At 37.8% G+C, this 14,750-nt stretch overlaps 1 protein-coding gene across 1 annotated transcript in view; it reads right to left on the bottom strand.

The window, feature by feature from the left end:
- MTMR9 (myotubularin related protein 9) overlaps positions 1-14,750 on the bottom strand; it is a 61,062-nt gene that overhangs the window by 15,019 nt on the left and 31,293 nt on the right. Inside the window, exons 5-8 of the mRNA XM_077769709.1 lie at positions 13,905-14,122; positions 12,872-13,033; positions 9,690-9,831; positions 7,671-7,891 (exon numbers count right to left, since the gene is read on the bottom strand). Coding sequence (XP_077625835.1) covers positions 7,671-7,891; positions 9,690-9,831; positions 12,872-13,033; positions 13,905-14,122 — 743 coding nt within the window. The remainder of the gene's footprint in view (positions 1-7,670; positions 7,892-9,689; positions 9,832-12,871; positions 13,034-13,904; positions 14,123-14,750) is intronic.

The raw sequence follows: 14,750 nt of genomic DNA, 5'->3' as shown, positions 1-14,750 counted from the left end.
TGCTTGGTATTAGTGTCTATCAAAGAAACTCTATGTTTCATTTCACATTCTGATTCTCAACTGCTAAAGTTTACCAAGTTTAAACATCAGATGACACACAGCACAGTAGAATCAATGTGCCAGCCAAAGTAATACTGTGGCTTTGTGTCAAAAGCCATAAGCTTTAGGCTCATGTGTAAGCAGGTGACAGAAGATTCAAGGAGGAATGAATGAATGAACTGACATTTCTTAAATGCTTATTTTGTGAAAGGTATGCTAGGAATTTTCACGTGTGCTATTTGAATCTCACTATAGCCCGGTGTTGCACAGATTAATTTTGCTTTTAACATTAGCAGAAATAGATCCAGAGAAGTCAGATGGCAAGTAGTAGGCGGTATGGTGAAGACTCAAACTCAAATCTCCTAACTTCAGGTCTTGAACTTTTTCCTTTTAGAGTACGTTGGAGGGGGCTGCCTGGGTGTCTCAGCCAATTAAGGGCCTGACTTCGGCTCAGGTCATAATCTCGCAGGTCATGGGCTTGAATCCTGCATCGGGCTCTATGCTGACAACTCAGAGCCTGAAGTCTGTTTCAGATTCTGTGTCTCCCTCTCTCTCTGTCCCTCCCCTGCTCATACTGTCTCTGTCCCAAAAATAAATAAAAATAAACATTAAAAAAAAAAGTATGTTGCAGAGAACAAGGAAGGGATGATGGTGAAAAAGGAAAGTCCCCAAAGTTTCTGAGTATATTTTAAAATGTTGCATTTGGGTGTGGAATGGTAGAGTGAAGATCTCTGTATATCTTCTCTAAAAAGTCATAAAAACAGTGGCAAGAACGAAAATTAATTACTTTCAAAACTCTGGTAATTAACAAAAGGCTTGGGACAATCTGAGGAGTACTCATTCAAAAAAAAACACTAATGAGCCTCTGAAAGAACAGCAGGATTTGTGGCATTTTAAATTAGTCAATGCCAATATCCTTTCCCCAGCTCTGCAATATCACCGAAAACCAGCAGTCTTGTAGTCAGGGGCAGACCAGGTCTGGAGCTCCTCAACAAATACTACCCCTAGAGCATGGTCACTATTTGATGTGTCTTACTAAGCTCCCTGGCAAAGCCTCCTTTGCAGAGTGCTGTAGTTATCTGACTTGACTCAAAGATTTCTTGGAGGGAAAAATCCTATTCTCCAGGGTGTTTGTCAAAAATGATGAGCAGAAACTATTTAACATCACAGCTACAATTCAGGCAAATGAGCGCCTGGGGGAAATCATTAAAGATTTAGGGAATGAGATGTCCATGGGCAGCAGGGGACGTGGTGAGGTGGGGAGGGAGCTTCGTGAAGGTCTGACATGTTCCCAGGAATTTAAAGGGGCGTGCGGCATGCCTAGAAAATGCTTGAGACAGCCCCAGTCTTTCTTCTCTGGCTGAACCTGACGCCCTTTACAAGCTGAAGACTAAAGCCGAGTTTTGTTTTGTTTTTTTTTAAAGCCGAGTTGTAAACGACCTGAGAGTTGAAGTTATGCCTCAGCAAAGGGTGAAGGATCTAATTTCTAGATTTGCCATATTATATTATCTAAAACATCCGTTTTCAAAAAAACCAAATTATAACACACATAAAGAAACAGGAATGTATGGCCCATACTCAGGGGGGAAAAAAGGCAGTCAAAAGTTATTGTCCAGGGCGCCTGGGTGGCTCAGTCGGTTAAGCATCCGACTTTGGCTCAAGTCATGATCTCACGGTTCGTGGGTTCAAGCCCAGCGTCGGGCTCTGTGCTGACAGCTCAGAGCCTGGAGCCTGCTTCAGATTCTGTGTCTCCCTCTCTCTCTCTCTGACCTCCCCTGCTCTCACGCTGTCTCTTTCAGAAATAAATAAAACATTTTTAAAAGTGTTTTATTTTTATTTTAAAAAATTTTTAAAAATAAAAAGAAATTGTTCCTTTGATAAGGAAGGACATATTGAACTTACTAGATAAAGATTTTACATTATCTATCATAAATATGTTCGAAGAGCTAAAGAAAAATGCCTGAAAAGTTAAAGTATGATAACAATGCTATATCAAATGGACAATATCAGTAAAGAAATAAAAATTATAAAGAAGAACCAAATAGAAATCCTGAGTTGAAAGTATAACTGAAGTAAAAAAAAAAAAAATGACTATAGGAGGTCAACAGTAGATGTAAGCTGGCAGAAGATTCAGTGAATTTGAAGATAGGTCAATTGAGATTATTTCTGAGGAAAAGAAAGAAAAATTGAAGAAAATTTTAAAGAATCCTCACACCTGTGGAATACCACCAAATACACCAACATATGCATAATGGGAGTTCCAGAAGGAAAGAAGAAAAGGGCAGAACAAATGTTTGGAGAATAATGTCTAAAAACTTCTCAGGGCGGCTGGGTGGCTCAATCAGTTGGGTGCCCAACTTCAGCTCAGGTCATGGTCTCGTGGTTCGTGGGTTTGAGCCCCGCATTGGGCTCTGTGCTGACAGCTTAGAGCCTGGAGCCTGCTTCAGAATCTGTGTCTCCCTCTCTCTCTGCCTCTCCCCTGCTCGTTCGTTCTCTCTCTCTCAAAAATAAACATTAAAAAAATTAAAAATGTCTCAAGTGTGATGAAAACATTATCTACATACCCTAAAAGATTAAGGAACTCCAAGCAGGATAATTTCAAAGTGTTTTACACTAGGACACATCAATATTAAACTGTCCAATGTCAAAGAAAAAGAGAATTGTAAGAGCACCAATAGAAATATGATTCATTATGTACAAGGGATCCTCAATGAAGATAGTGGCTGACTTATCAGAAACCATGAGGCCAGAAAGCAGGTATGACATATTCAAAGTGCTGCAAGATAAAGACCATTGCTTCAAAAATGAAGAGTGATGCCAGCAAAAATGCAGAGTGGGCAGCTCCAAATGACCATCCCTCTACAGAAACATTGAAAATGCAAGCAGAAACTGTTAACACCTCAGACTTATCAGAAATAGTCAAAAGTTTCCAGCACACAAGCAAATGAAGAATCAAGGGAAAGGGAACTTAAAAACAATCACAAAGCTTTATGGCATTTTTATGTGCTCTCACCCTACCCATTTCTTAGCTCATGGAGGTCTGGAAGAAGGCAGGCCATGTTCTTGGTATAGGACCCTGGTCCCTGGCTCCAGAGGGAATATAGCAGTCCTTATTCACAAAGAATTGTGTCTCTCTGTTCTAACTTGTTCAAGGGCTACCTGAAGGGTTTGTCTTCGTTATGCCTAACTGTGAGCAGAAAGGTGGTGGGCATTCCTAGGAAACACAAGATGGACAACCTGCAGCCATGTGGAGGGAAAAGATGATGGCTGAAGGAAACAACAGAGCATGGAAAGCCTCAGAGAAAAGATTCTTTGGAAAACCAGAGTATTCAAAGGTGCCCATGTATACAGAGGAATTCAGAAAGCCACATGCATGCCCAATGCAGGAAACCTAATCATAAACAGCCTGAGGAGGGGCGCCTGGGTGGCTCAGTTGGTCTGACTTCCGCTCAGGTCATGATCTCACAGTTTGTGGGTTCAAGCTCCACATCAGGCTCTGTGCTGATAGCTCAGATAGCTGGAGCCTGTTTCGGATTCGGTGTCTGCCTCTTCCCTGCTCACACTCAGTCTCTCTCTGTCTCATTCTCAAAAATAAAGATGAAGAAAAAAAAAAAAAAGAAGGGCCTGAGGAGATCCCAAGATTTTGGTTCTGGCTGATCTTGAAGCTCCATAAGAGCTGGAAGTGAAGGCTGAAGCCTGACTAAGCACTGAAGAAATATTCTAGCATAAAGCCCATCTGCAAAGACTGCAAAAGGATTTTTTTCCATTGTCTTGAGTGGTTTTCCCCATTTCTTTTCCCTCCCTCTTTTCCTTTCTCTCTTTTGGTTCCTGGCATTCAAGGAAATCACTGTCAAACACTAGCTGAACACAAACTAAAACAGATACTTCAGAAACCACACATGAGAAAAAATATATGCTTTACAAAATAGTTTAGAAAACGACTAAAGAAAGCAATGAATCACGGGTATCTACCCCCAAAACCAAGAGCACACTGTATACACTATGTTAGCTAACTTGACAATAAATTATATTTTAAAAAAAAGGGAAATGACTAAATAAATAGCTACAGACTACAGCAAGCAATAAATACAAATTCTGAGGAGTGAGAAGAATCTGATTTCCAGAGAGCCATGTTATAATATTTTAAATGTCCAGATTTAAAATTACAAACGATGGCAAAAAGAAACCCTAGAAAGTTTGGTCCATTCATAGGAAAAAATGAACAGAAATTGTCCCTGAGAAAGCATGGACTTGGCTATTACTAGACAAAGACTTTAAATCAACAGTCTGAAATATGCTCGAAGAGCTAAAAAACAAAACAAAAAACTAAGGACAAAGAACTAAAGGAAACTAGGAAAACAATGTCTCAAAACCTAGACTATATCAATAAAATTATAAAATAGTACCAAAAAGAAATTCTGAAACTGAAAAGTACAATATCTGAAATAAGAAAAACTCACTAGATGGGTTTTAATTACAGGTCTGAGCAGGCACAAGTATAAACAAATCTGAAGACAGCCCAACTAAAATTTCTCACTCTGAGAAGAATAAAAATAGAATAAAGAAAAATGAACAGAGCCTAAGTAGCCTGTGGGTACCAACGTATGCATAATAATGGTAGTCCTAGAAAGAGAAGAGAGAAAGGGAACAAAAGAATATATAAAGAATTAATGGTCAATTTGTCAATTATACTTCAATACAAATGGAAAAAAACACAAACACACACAAAAAACCCCACAGACACAAATATTAAGGGCTGAAAACTCCCCGAACTTGATAAAAGACATGAAATCTACATATTTAAGAAGCTCAAAAAAAAAAAAAAAACCTCAACAGGCTCCAAGAAGGATAAAGGCAACGAGACCCACACTGAGACACATCATAATCAAACTGTCAAAGCCAGACAGGGAGAGAATCTTGAAAGCATCAAGAGAAAAGCAACTTCTCAAATACAGGGAACCTACAGGATCCCTCCAGAACAGATTTCTCATCAGAAACCATGGAGGCCAGAAGGGAGGGCAATAACATTTTTAAAGTGCTAAAAGAAAACCAAACTACCTACCAAGAACTCTATACCTAGCAATGTAATAAAAACTGAGGGAGTTCATTGCTAGAAGATTTGCTTTGCAAGAGAAATGCAACAAGGAATCCTTCAAGCTAAAATGAAAGGACACTAGACAGTAACTCAACGTCATATGAAGACACAACTCAGCAAAGATAATTACATAGGAAAGAATAAAAATTATTATTGTATTTTTGAATTGTAACTCCTCTTTTTATTTCCTATATAATTTAAAAGACAAATGGATAAAAAAATAATAAATCCATGTTAATGGGAATATATAAAAATATACTTTGGGATAACAACATATGAGGGAGTAGAACGATAGGAGAGCAAAGCTTTGTATGCCATATGCACTGAAGCTAAGTTTGTAGTCAAGTAGATTGTTATAAATTTAGGATGTTAACTGAAATCTACCTGGTAACCAGTAAAAGAAATTGTTTTAATATACACAGAAAAGAATCATAACAGTATACTATAAAGTGTCAATTAAACACAAAGGAAGGCAAGTAATGGAGGAGATGAACAAAAGAGGTAGAAGATAAACAGAACACAAATATCAAACTGGCAGAAATAAGCCATTCCTTTTCAATAACTGCTTTAAATATAAATGAAGTAAATTCTCCAATCAAAATGCAGAGATTGGTAGAATGGACTAAAAAACATGATCTAACTATTGTCTACAAAAGATTCACTTTTGATTCAAAGATGTGAACAGACTGAAAGTAACAGAAGAAAAAAGATTTTCCATACAAACAGTAACCCAGAGAGAACTAAGGTGGACATAGTACATCAGATGAAATAAACTTAGGGACAAAAACTCTTACAAGAGACAAAGCAGGACATTATAAGCTGGAAAAGGAGTCAATCCATGAAGAAGATATAATAATTATAATCATATATGCACTTTGCACCAGAGCCACAAAATATATGAAGCAAAAACTCATGTAACAGAAAAGAGAAATAGATAATTCTACAATATAGTTGAGGACTTCAATGTCCCACTTTTGATAATGTATGGAACTAGACAGAGGTCAATAAGGAAATACTGGATTTGAATAAAATGTAAAACAAATATAGAATACTCTGCTCAGCAACATCAGAGTACACATTTTCCTCAAGTGCACATAAAACATTCTTCAGGATATATCACATGTTAGGCCACAAGATAAATCTCAATACATTTTAAAAGACTGAAAGCCATCTAAGTATCTTCTCCAACTACTACAGCATAAAGTTAGAAATCAATAAAAGAAGAAAAAAATGGAAAATTCATAAACATGTGGACTTATATAACACAATTTTAAACAACCAATGGGTTAAAGAAGAAATCACAGAGAAATTAGAATAACACTTAACAGATGAATGAAAACAAAAACACAACGTGCTAACACAATGTATGGGGACCCAGTGAAAGCAGTGCTCAGATGGAAATTTATAGCAGTAAAAACCTATGTTAAAAAAGCACAAAGATCTCAAATCAAAAACTTAAAAAAATATTTTAGTGTCTATTTATTTTTTTTATTTTTGAGATAGAGAGACAGAGTGCCAGTGGGGAAGGACAGTGAGAGAGAGACACACACACAGGATCCGAAGCAATCTCCAGGCTCTGAGCTGTCAGTACTGAGCCTGACGTGGGGCTCAAACCCACAAACTGCAAGATCATGACCTGAGATGAAGTTGGAGGCTTAACTGATTGGAGTTGGGGAATCCAGGTGCCCCAAAAACTTTTAAATCAATAACTTTATACCTTAAGGAACTAGAAAAATAAGGGGAGACTAAACCAGTGCTAGCAGAAAGAAGATAAAAATAACAGGAGAGAGTAGACAGATAAAATAGAAAATAAAGAGACAATAGAGAGCATCAATGAAACCAAAAGTTGGTTCTCTGAAAAGATCAACAAAACTGTCTTTTTAGCCAGCAAGACAACAGAAAAAAGAGAAGAGGATGCCTTTTGATTGTACCCAACTGAGATTACCAGTTGAGCACCTTTAAAGATCATTCTGATATGAATCTTCCAAACAAACCTATGAACTTGACTGCGTAGGCTGTGAAGTGACACTGTCGCCCTGGGCCTAAGAGGCAGTTTCCAGGTGTAACAGAGAAAGTCTGGAGCAGGAGCAGAATGGTATCCTAGCCCTACTACTGGTGACCAACTGGCTGCGTGTCCCTGGACAAGTCATTTAACTTTTCCGGATATTACCCTCCTAATCTATAAAATTGGATGGAGGGTGGAGTTGGATTATATGTTAAGGTCTCTTCCAGATATAAGGTTACCATGATCTTAGATAAGGAAATTAACATTTAAAATGATTGCCATATTTACTCAAAGCTTTTAAATCAGTATATAGACTAACTTTAATCTAACAGAACAAAATCTAGGACATGTTCCACCTAGCATGCGATAGGCTCATAATAAGAACACACGTTATATAATTTAACTTATACAAATTTATACCTCTACCATCTTATAAATAACATTAATATAGAACCAACTCTGGGTCTCTTTTAGGTGACCAAAATAACTACAAACAAAACGGCCCCCATCCCATGTAAGCAGTGTACCCACCTTTCACTTTCATTGTTGCCCAGAAATGTTCCAAACTGTGAGGCATATGCATGCTCAAAGAGCATGATGAGGAAATTCTCATTAAATTCAAAAGAACAAGGAAACTGACGAAGTATCTGCCACACACAGTCCAAGAACAGAAGAAATACAGGTGACTCCCACTTCTGCTTACTATTACAGTAGGCTGACTGTGCACAGCGCTGCTGGAATGGGTGACCAGCCTAAGACAGAAGATGGAAAGGTGAGAGTCATAGACTACTGAGATCACTTTACAGCACATCCTATTAACATATTTCACACAGCTGCAACAAAACTTATTAAACAGAACATCATATAATTTGGAGGGCTGCTGTTTACATTAATGATTTCTTGGCTTAAAAGAATTTTTGGTATCTAAGGCAAACAATACAACTTCCAAACATTTAACAAGGCCGTGCAGTTAAGGCATAAGAACAGCAATAATCCTTGGTGAACTTCATAAAATAAAATTTTCTAGGTCTCTAATTTGTAGCAAAGTCAAAGAATATAAGGTACAAAAAAAAAGAAGGCTATCACTTTTTATCTGTCCAAACCACTGCAGATTGTTGTAAGCTATGTAAGCCTCACCACTAAATGGAAATAAACATGGGGCTGTCATGGACAAACTCTCCAAGGTCACTCCTGATATTTAATTTTTAATTACACATGGTAAAAAAGTTACTGTCGTGAAGAGATGTTTATGAATACTTTTATATTAGAGATAAAAATTGTCCATAGTTTCCCTCTGCTCTCAAAAAGAACTGGAAGAGTCTGACATCTCCTGACAAAAAGAAATTTAAGAATCATTTGGCTCTCTGGCCCACCCAGAACCTGAGTACTGACCTTATTCCAAAGGACACCCTTCTAGGTATTTCACAGACCTGCTTTGTCTTTGATCCTTATACCACTTTACTGGACAAAGATAATGACATTGGCATTTTCCAGTGGCTAATGGTATTTTGATACTCATTAAAATGGTAATATATAAGTAGGTAAATCACACTTATATATTTGTTTGCTATGCATCATGAGGAATGTGGCTGAATAGATTTTTGCCAAGTATCTGGGATGGTCTGATTTGAACAGAGATAGGTCAGTTGTCAGGCAAGGCAGACAAGGTATACATAACAGCATTAACACATAACAAATCTGAATTTTAACTAGAAGGGACAGAAAAGATTAGTCTCCAGAGATACTTCCACTTTCAAGATATATCTAAACATCTGTTCTCAATCACTTTAATTATTTGCTAAATTACACGGTGTATATACACTTATAAGTTAATCTCTGACTTGGAGGATTCCAATCTATTTCATGAGAACTCTCTTTCAGTTGTCATTCAGCATTATGTGATAGCACTGCGTTGTGTCCTAGGGATAATAGAGAAATTGGGCATGGTTCCCTGACCTCAAAGGAATCACTTTATTTGGGTCTCATTTAGGAAACCAATCATGAAGACATTGGATCGATTTTATCTGTGAAGAACAGTCCCAAAGACTTCAGTTCAGGACAACAGCGACATTTAGCTGTATCTTAAAGCATGAGAAGGATTATACCCGGTTGGACTAGAGGATAAGGGGGAACCAGACAAGCAAAACGCGGAAATTACTAAAGCACACGTCTTATAATTACAAGTCCCCGCATCCCTTTCCTGCCTTGTTTATGTTTTTTATCTCTAGCAAAGTTAAGCTCTGCAAGACAGAGAGACTATGTTTTACACTCTTTGTTATTAATTCCCTTGTAGGTAACAAAGTACAACTAGTAAGAGCTTGTTAAGGGAATAAAGAGCCAAATGGACAATATAAGCAAAGACAGGTACAAAAACTGAAAGGCAATAAAGACTATAAACATTTACTGAGAAGAAGACAGATTAACTGCTTCCAGAAAATTAAACATATAATTTAAACATTTTAATCAACAAAACATCATATATTATATCCATCCTACAACTAGGATCACACCAATTATTAGCAGTTCCTGTGCACACACAGCTTTTCTCACCTGTAGCCACTCTCTTTCTATCAGGGCCTCAAAACCACGGATGGTCCTGCTTCTCGGTTCCAAAATGATCTGGGCCAGGGAGGTAACCTGAAGCGTGGAATCAGTTCCTTCTGTTCCATGAATCAATATGGATGCCCCTTCCCTGATAGGAAAATCCAGAGTACAAATGGGATACTCCCAACATGGTCAATCCACTCTGTTAATAATAAACACTTATTTATTTTTGAAAAAAAATTTTTAATGTTTTATTTACTTTTGAGAGAGAGACAGAGACAGCATGAGCAGGGGAGGGTCAGAGAGAGAGAGGGAGATACAGAATGTGAAGACAAGCTCTAGGCTCTGAGCTAGCTGTCAGCACAGAGCCCGACGTGGGGCTCAAATCCACTAACCGTGAGATCATAGCCTGAGCCGACGTTGGATGCTTAACCAACCGAGCAGCCCAGGCGCCCAATAATAAACATTTGAGTACAGTATTTCAGACTCATGCATTCCGCTCTGTCCAGCAGGGTTTAGAGTCTCAATTAGGCAAATGAAGAGAGCTTCTCTTGGGAAAAAATAAATAAAACTATGAGTTCCAAATTTCACATGGCAAGAACCTCTTTAACTTACAACAAATTTCACAGAACTTTTCGGCTGAATTTTTTCTCCCATTACAAAATCCAAAAGTAGTCCTTGTCATGCACAGTAAAGACTCACCTCTTCTGCCTATTAAGTTAATTAAAGCCTTTTCTCATCACACCTAGAAACATGCTCTTAATTTTTCTGTAATCTCTGACCTTGATTCTATCTTTCCACCATCAGCTGACTGTAAGGATGCCTTTCATAAACTGTAATGTAATGAATCTAGGAAACGAGTCCCAAACCACACTTTTAGAAACATGAAAAGAAGAAGAAACATAAAACAAAACATAAAACTGGCAATCTAGAAAGTCAGTGGCAATGATACTATTTTACCACGATATTTAGGAGAAGTCTGGGGCCCAATATTTTTTTTTTTTAATATTTTTATTTATTTCCAGGAGAGAGAGAGACAGCATGAGCAGGGGAGGGTCAGAGAGAGAGGGAGTCACAGACTGAAACAGGCTCCAGGCTCTGAGCTGGCAGTCAGCACAGAGCCCGACGCGGGGCTCGAACCCACGAACCGCGAGATCATGACCTAAGCGAAAGTTGGACGCTTAACCGACTAAGCCACCCAGGCGCCCCTGGGGCCCAATATTCTAAAGAGAATGGAAGAAAACACCAAAAACTAACTAAATTTCCCCCCTCCCCCTTCTTCTACCTCTTACATTGAAATGAGAGTGAATAAAATTTCCCAGAAGAGTCTCCAGTTTGGTTACTATCAATTCTTTTCCCACATACATATATACTTTATGTAGCTATAACAAAAGGTAATATCTTACTATGTCCACTTTTATTATAAACATTTTCTCATGTTTCTATATTACCTTTAGAAGTACTGTATTAATGGTTATATAATATTCTATTAGGTGATCAACTACAATGTACTGAACTGTCCAAGAGTTAGACATTTAGGTTATTGTCAATTTTTGTTACACTGTAGATGACATATTTAGCTTTTTGTCTTTTGCTGAATTATTTGAGAGTTCTTAATTTGAAAATAAGGCTCCCTGGTTAGGATAACAACCTCATTCTTAGGATGAAATTTCATGAATAGGTAGAAGGGTATGAGTAAATAGTTTAAGGCTTCTGATGTATATACTGAATCCCTAGATCTTATTTATCCATGGTATATTTTAAACTTAATTCAATTAAGTTAAGGTCTATTTTTACATTTTGAGCAGTTAATTACAAGGGCAGATTTTTATGGAGGTATATATAAATAACAAGCCTAATATATATCAGAAAAGGGAACTCAAACATGGCAAGATAAACCAAAACCTTCAACTCTTCTTAAGAATGTGGAAGTCCCTATTTAAGGTGGTCAGCTGACTCTAAGCAAGGTGGAGATAGCAAATACTGGTCTGCACCTAGGGTTCCCTTATCTGTATCTGCATCCCTTAACCTGTAGCATCCCGTTATTATGGCTGCAAACTCGGACAACACAGTGAGAAACCTTTATTACAATTTATGTTTTGTAAGAAAACAGAAGCCTCTGTCCTCATCACGTAAAGGGAAAACTTTTTAAGTTGGGTTAAAAAGAATCAGGACCCTTAATATCAACATCTCATCATTCTGCAGTATTGATTTGTCTGTCGCAGAACTTCTTTAACTCCCATATTGTATTAGATAAATGAACTTCACCTAAAACAAAAAACAAATGACAGCCCAAGAATCTGGACACCAAGAATCTCTACCCATTCCTGATTTTGTCACTAATTCACCACATGATCTTAAGCAACCCATATTATTACCAATTTCGCACTAACCACAAAAAAATTACATACGTCTATTTCCCTAATTTGGAAGCATCGATAAAACAAATTACAGTTTCAAGGAAAAGTGTCATCCAACTATGTGGTACCAATACTCACACCTACCTATTGTCACAGAAGAATCTCCTTCTTAAAAAGGGCATTCTAAGCTTCTGCGACAATTTATATCAGTTCTCTGTTCAAGTCTTCTGCCTCAAGCCTCAAGGATTAGCAACCTTCAGCTAAGTGAATAAACTAAAATCACTTCATATACTTTATGTCACTGCCATCGGGTTTTCTCAACTTGAGATCCGGTTACAATTGCACATATCAAGTAGTTTATAATAAGATATCTGAGAGATTTGAAAGAATGGTTTTACTGTGTAACAAAATTACATGTTTCCTTTCATTGATATTTCAAAAGCAAGGAAGTGAGCCCCCCGCTCTGAGAATAAGAAAACTTGTTCACAGTATAAGCAAAAGAAAATAGGTAGATTCACAATTCAAGGATTTTATAGAAAAGAAGAGTTCCTTTAGTACTTAAAAGCTTTGTGTGCTTCAAGATGTGTGCCTGTGGTTCATATTCATCCAACAAACATTAATCACCAATTAAATGCCAGACTCTATGCACACACTTCATTGATAACTGAATGGCACTGACCACCTTATATAGTAATTTATGCAATGATCTGAACATAAAATAGAGACTAGACAAAAACTTTTAACACAATATATAAACACATGTCTGGATAAAAGCAAAGTCTAGTTAGCACGGCGTGTTCCATTCTGGAACACTGAAATATACTCTACCTGTCGATACACTGAGCCGCTAGACAGGCGGTTGTAAGAATCTCTTTGATGTGAGTCAGCCAGTTAGAAGCCTCCAATTTACTGAGCCATCGGTCCATGTTATGTGTTTGGTCATTACAAGCTTCCACAAGTTTGATTAAGCTCTCCTGAAGAATGTGATACCTTTAAAAAACAAGAAGAAGTAAAAAGAAAATAGAAAACATACTGATGAAGACAAAAACTAACCAAAGCCTCAACCTCCAATATATCTAAGAAGAAAAGTAGCTCAAAATGGCATAAAAATATTTACCTTACTATACAATAACGTGATGATTAAACACTGTAAAATTAATATGTAAACATGGCAGCAAAGATGCTTAAAATGCCTGTCATGGTAAACCATTCCCCACCTGAACAGATTAAACCCAGTTCACAGAGCTGAATTATCTGAGAAGCAGGCCAAACACCGCATTTTGTGACAAGTCACAAACCTTGTGTGACAAGTCACCACTGGCATCTGCAATCCTATTCCCACAGATCCAACACTAGATACCTGGTACCTGTAGCAGGGATGCCCAGGCCAGCTCAGACCCCACTGTTTTATTAGCTCCAACTCCCACGTACCCATCCAGAAGTCCCTATAAACCTCTACCTGTAAGCATAAACAAGGTGTAGGTGGAAGAAACAGGGTGTGAGAATAGATGGGTGTGGGGGAAAGTAAGTCTCTAGTCTTTTTAGAAAAATATACTTATCTGTGGCATATCTGTTCAGTAAGTTTGGTGACCACTGATCTACGAGGAGGAGATCTCTGACCTCGTGGAGATGAAAATTCAGAGATAACTTAAGAGAAAGCATGCTATATCAGACTGAAAGTTAACTGTGGCCATCCAAGGTAAGCTTCCTGCTTATCTTATAAAACACGACAGGAGATCCAGCCAATTTCTGACTCTAAGTTAATGTGTAGCTTCATCTGTGAAGCTTGTGATTTTTGCAGCTAAGGGCTCACCCATTCTAATTCGCTTAAGAGTCCACTACTGTCTCCAGAGTCTGTTACCTCTCAATGGACTTATGAATCCGCCTCCACTGGGGATAATGAGCTTCCTGTTCAAAGCCGCCGCCTTTGGCTCTAGCTTGCTGAGCTACATTTAAAGATCGTGTGTCAATGATGTAGCCACGTTTCCCTGCCCTGAGGGTAGCATTTATCAGCTTTTCATCTTCTTTGCATCTTCTCCCATTTGTGCCAGTGAGTGGCTGACCACTTCGCATGATTACCTAGAAGCACAATGTGGTTTAAAATTTAAGAGTACCTGTTAAGAGTACCTGCCTTGAAAGTTTCTGAAAACAGAAATGAATTAGCTAGATTGAGAGTATCTCAAAAACAACTGTGTGGCACTTTAAAGATGAATATGACTGTAAAACAAAGAAATATTTCCACGTATTTGCAATAGTTAATAACTGTAAAACAAAAATAAGCCTTGCATTTAACACAATTTTTCTTCCTACTATCTCAAAATACCTCCACATAATAAATTACAATTGCTAAAGAGATCAAATATTACAATTCATTTAGTCAGTAAATTGTTTACTGGACATGGCCCTGTAATAGAAATAATAATTGCCTATGTGCCAGTAAATTTTTGCTTCAACTACATAAAGAGGGTTGGAAGGTTTAATCAAGAATTATAAAGAGAGAGATGGGGTGCCTGGAAAGCTCAATCAGTTGAGCACCCGGCTCTTGATTTTGGCTCAGGTCATGGTCCCAGAATCAGAGGATCAAGCCCCATGTCAGGCTCTGCGCTGAGCATGGAGCCTACTTGGGATTCTTTCCCTCCTCCTCCTCTGTCCCTCTCTCCAGCTCACGTGTGCTCGCTCTCTAAAATTTAAAAAAAAAAAAAAAAAA

Source organism: Crocuta crocuta, unplaced genomic scaffold (assembly GCF_008692635.1).
Source record: "Crocuta crocuta isolate KB4526 unplaced genomic scaffold, BGI_CrCroc_1.0 scaffold551, whole genome shotgun sequence".
Classification (NCBI taxonomy): Eukaryota; Metazoa; Chordata; class Mammalia; order Carnivora; family Hyaenidae; genus Crocuta; species Crocuta crocuta.
The sequence above is the reverse complement of the archived record's forward strand: the minus strand, read 5'-3'. Positions and strand labels throughout refer to the sequence as shown.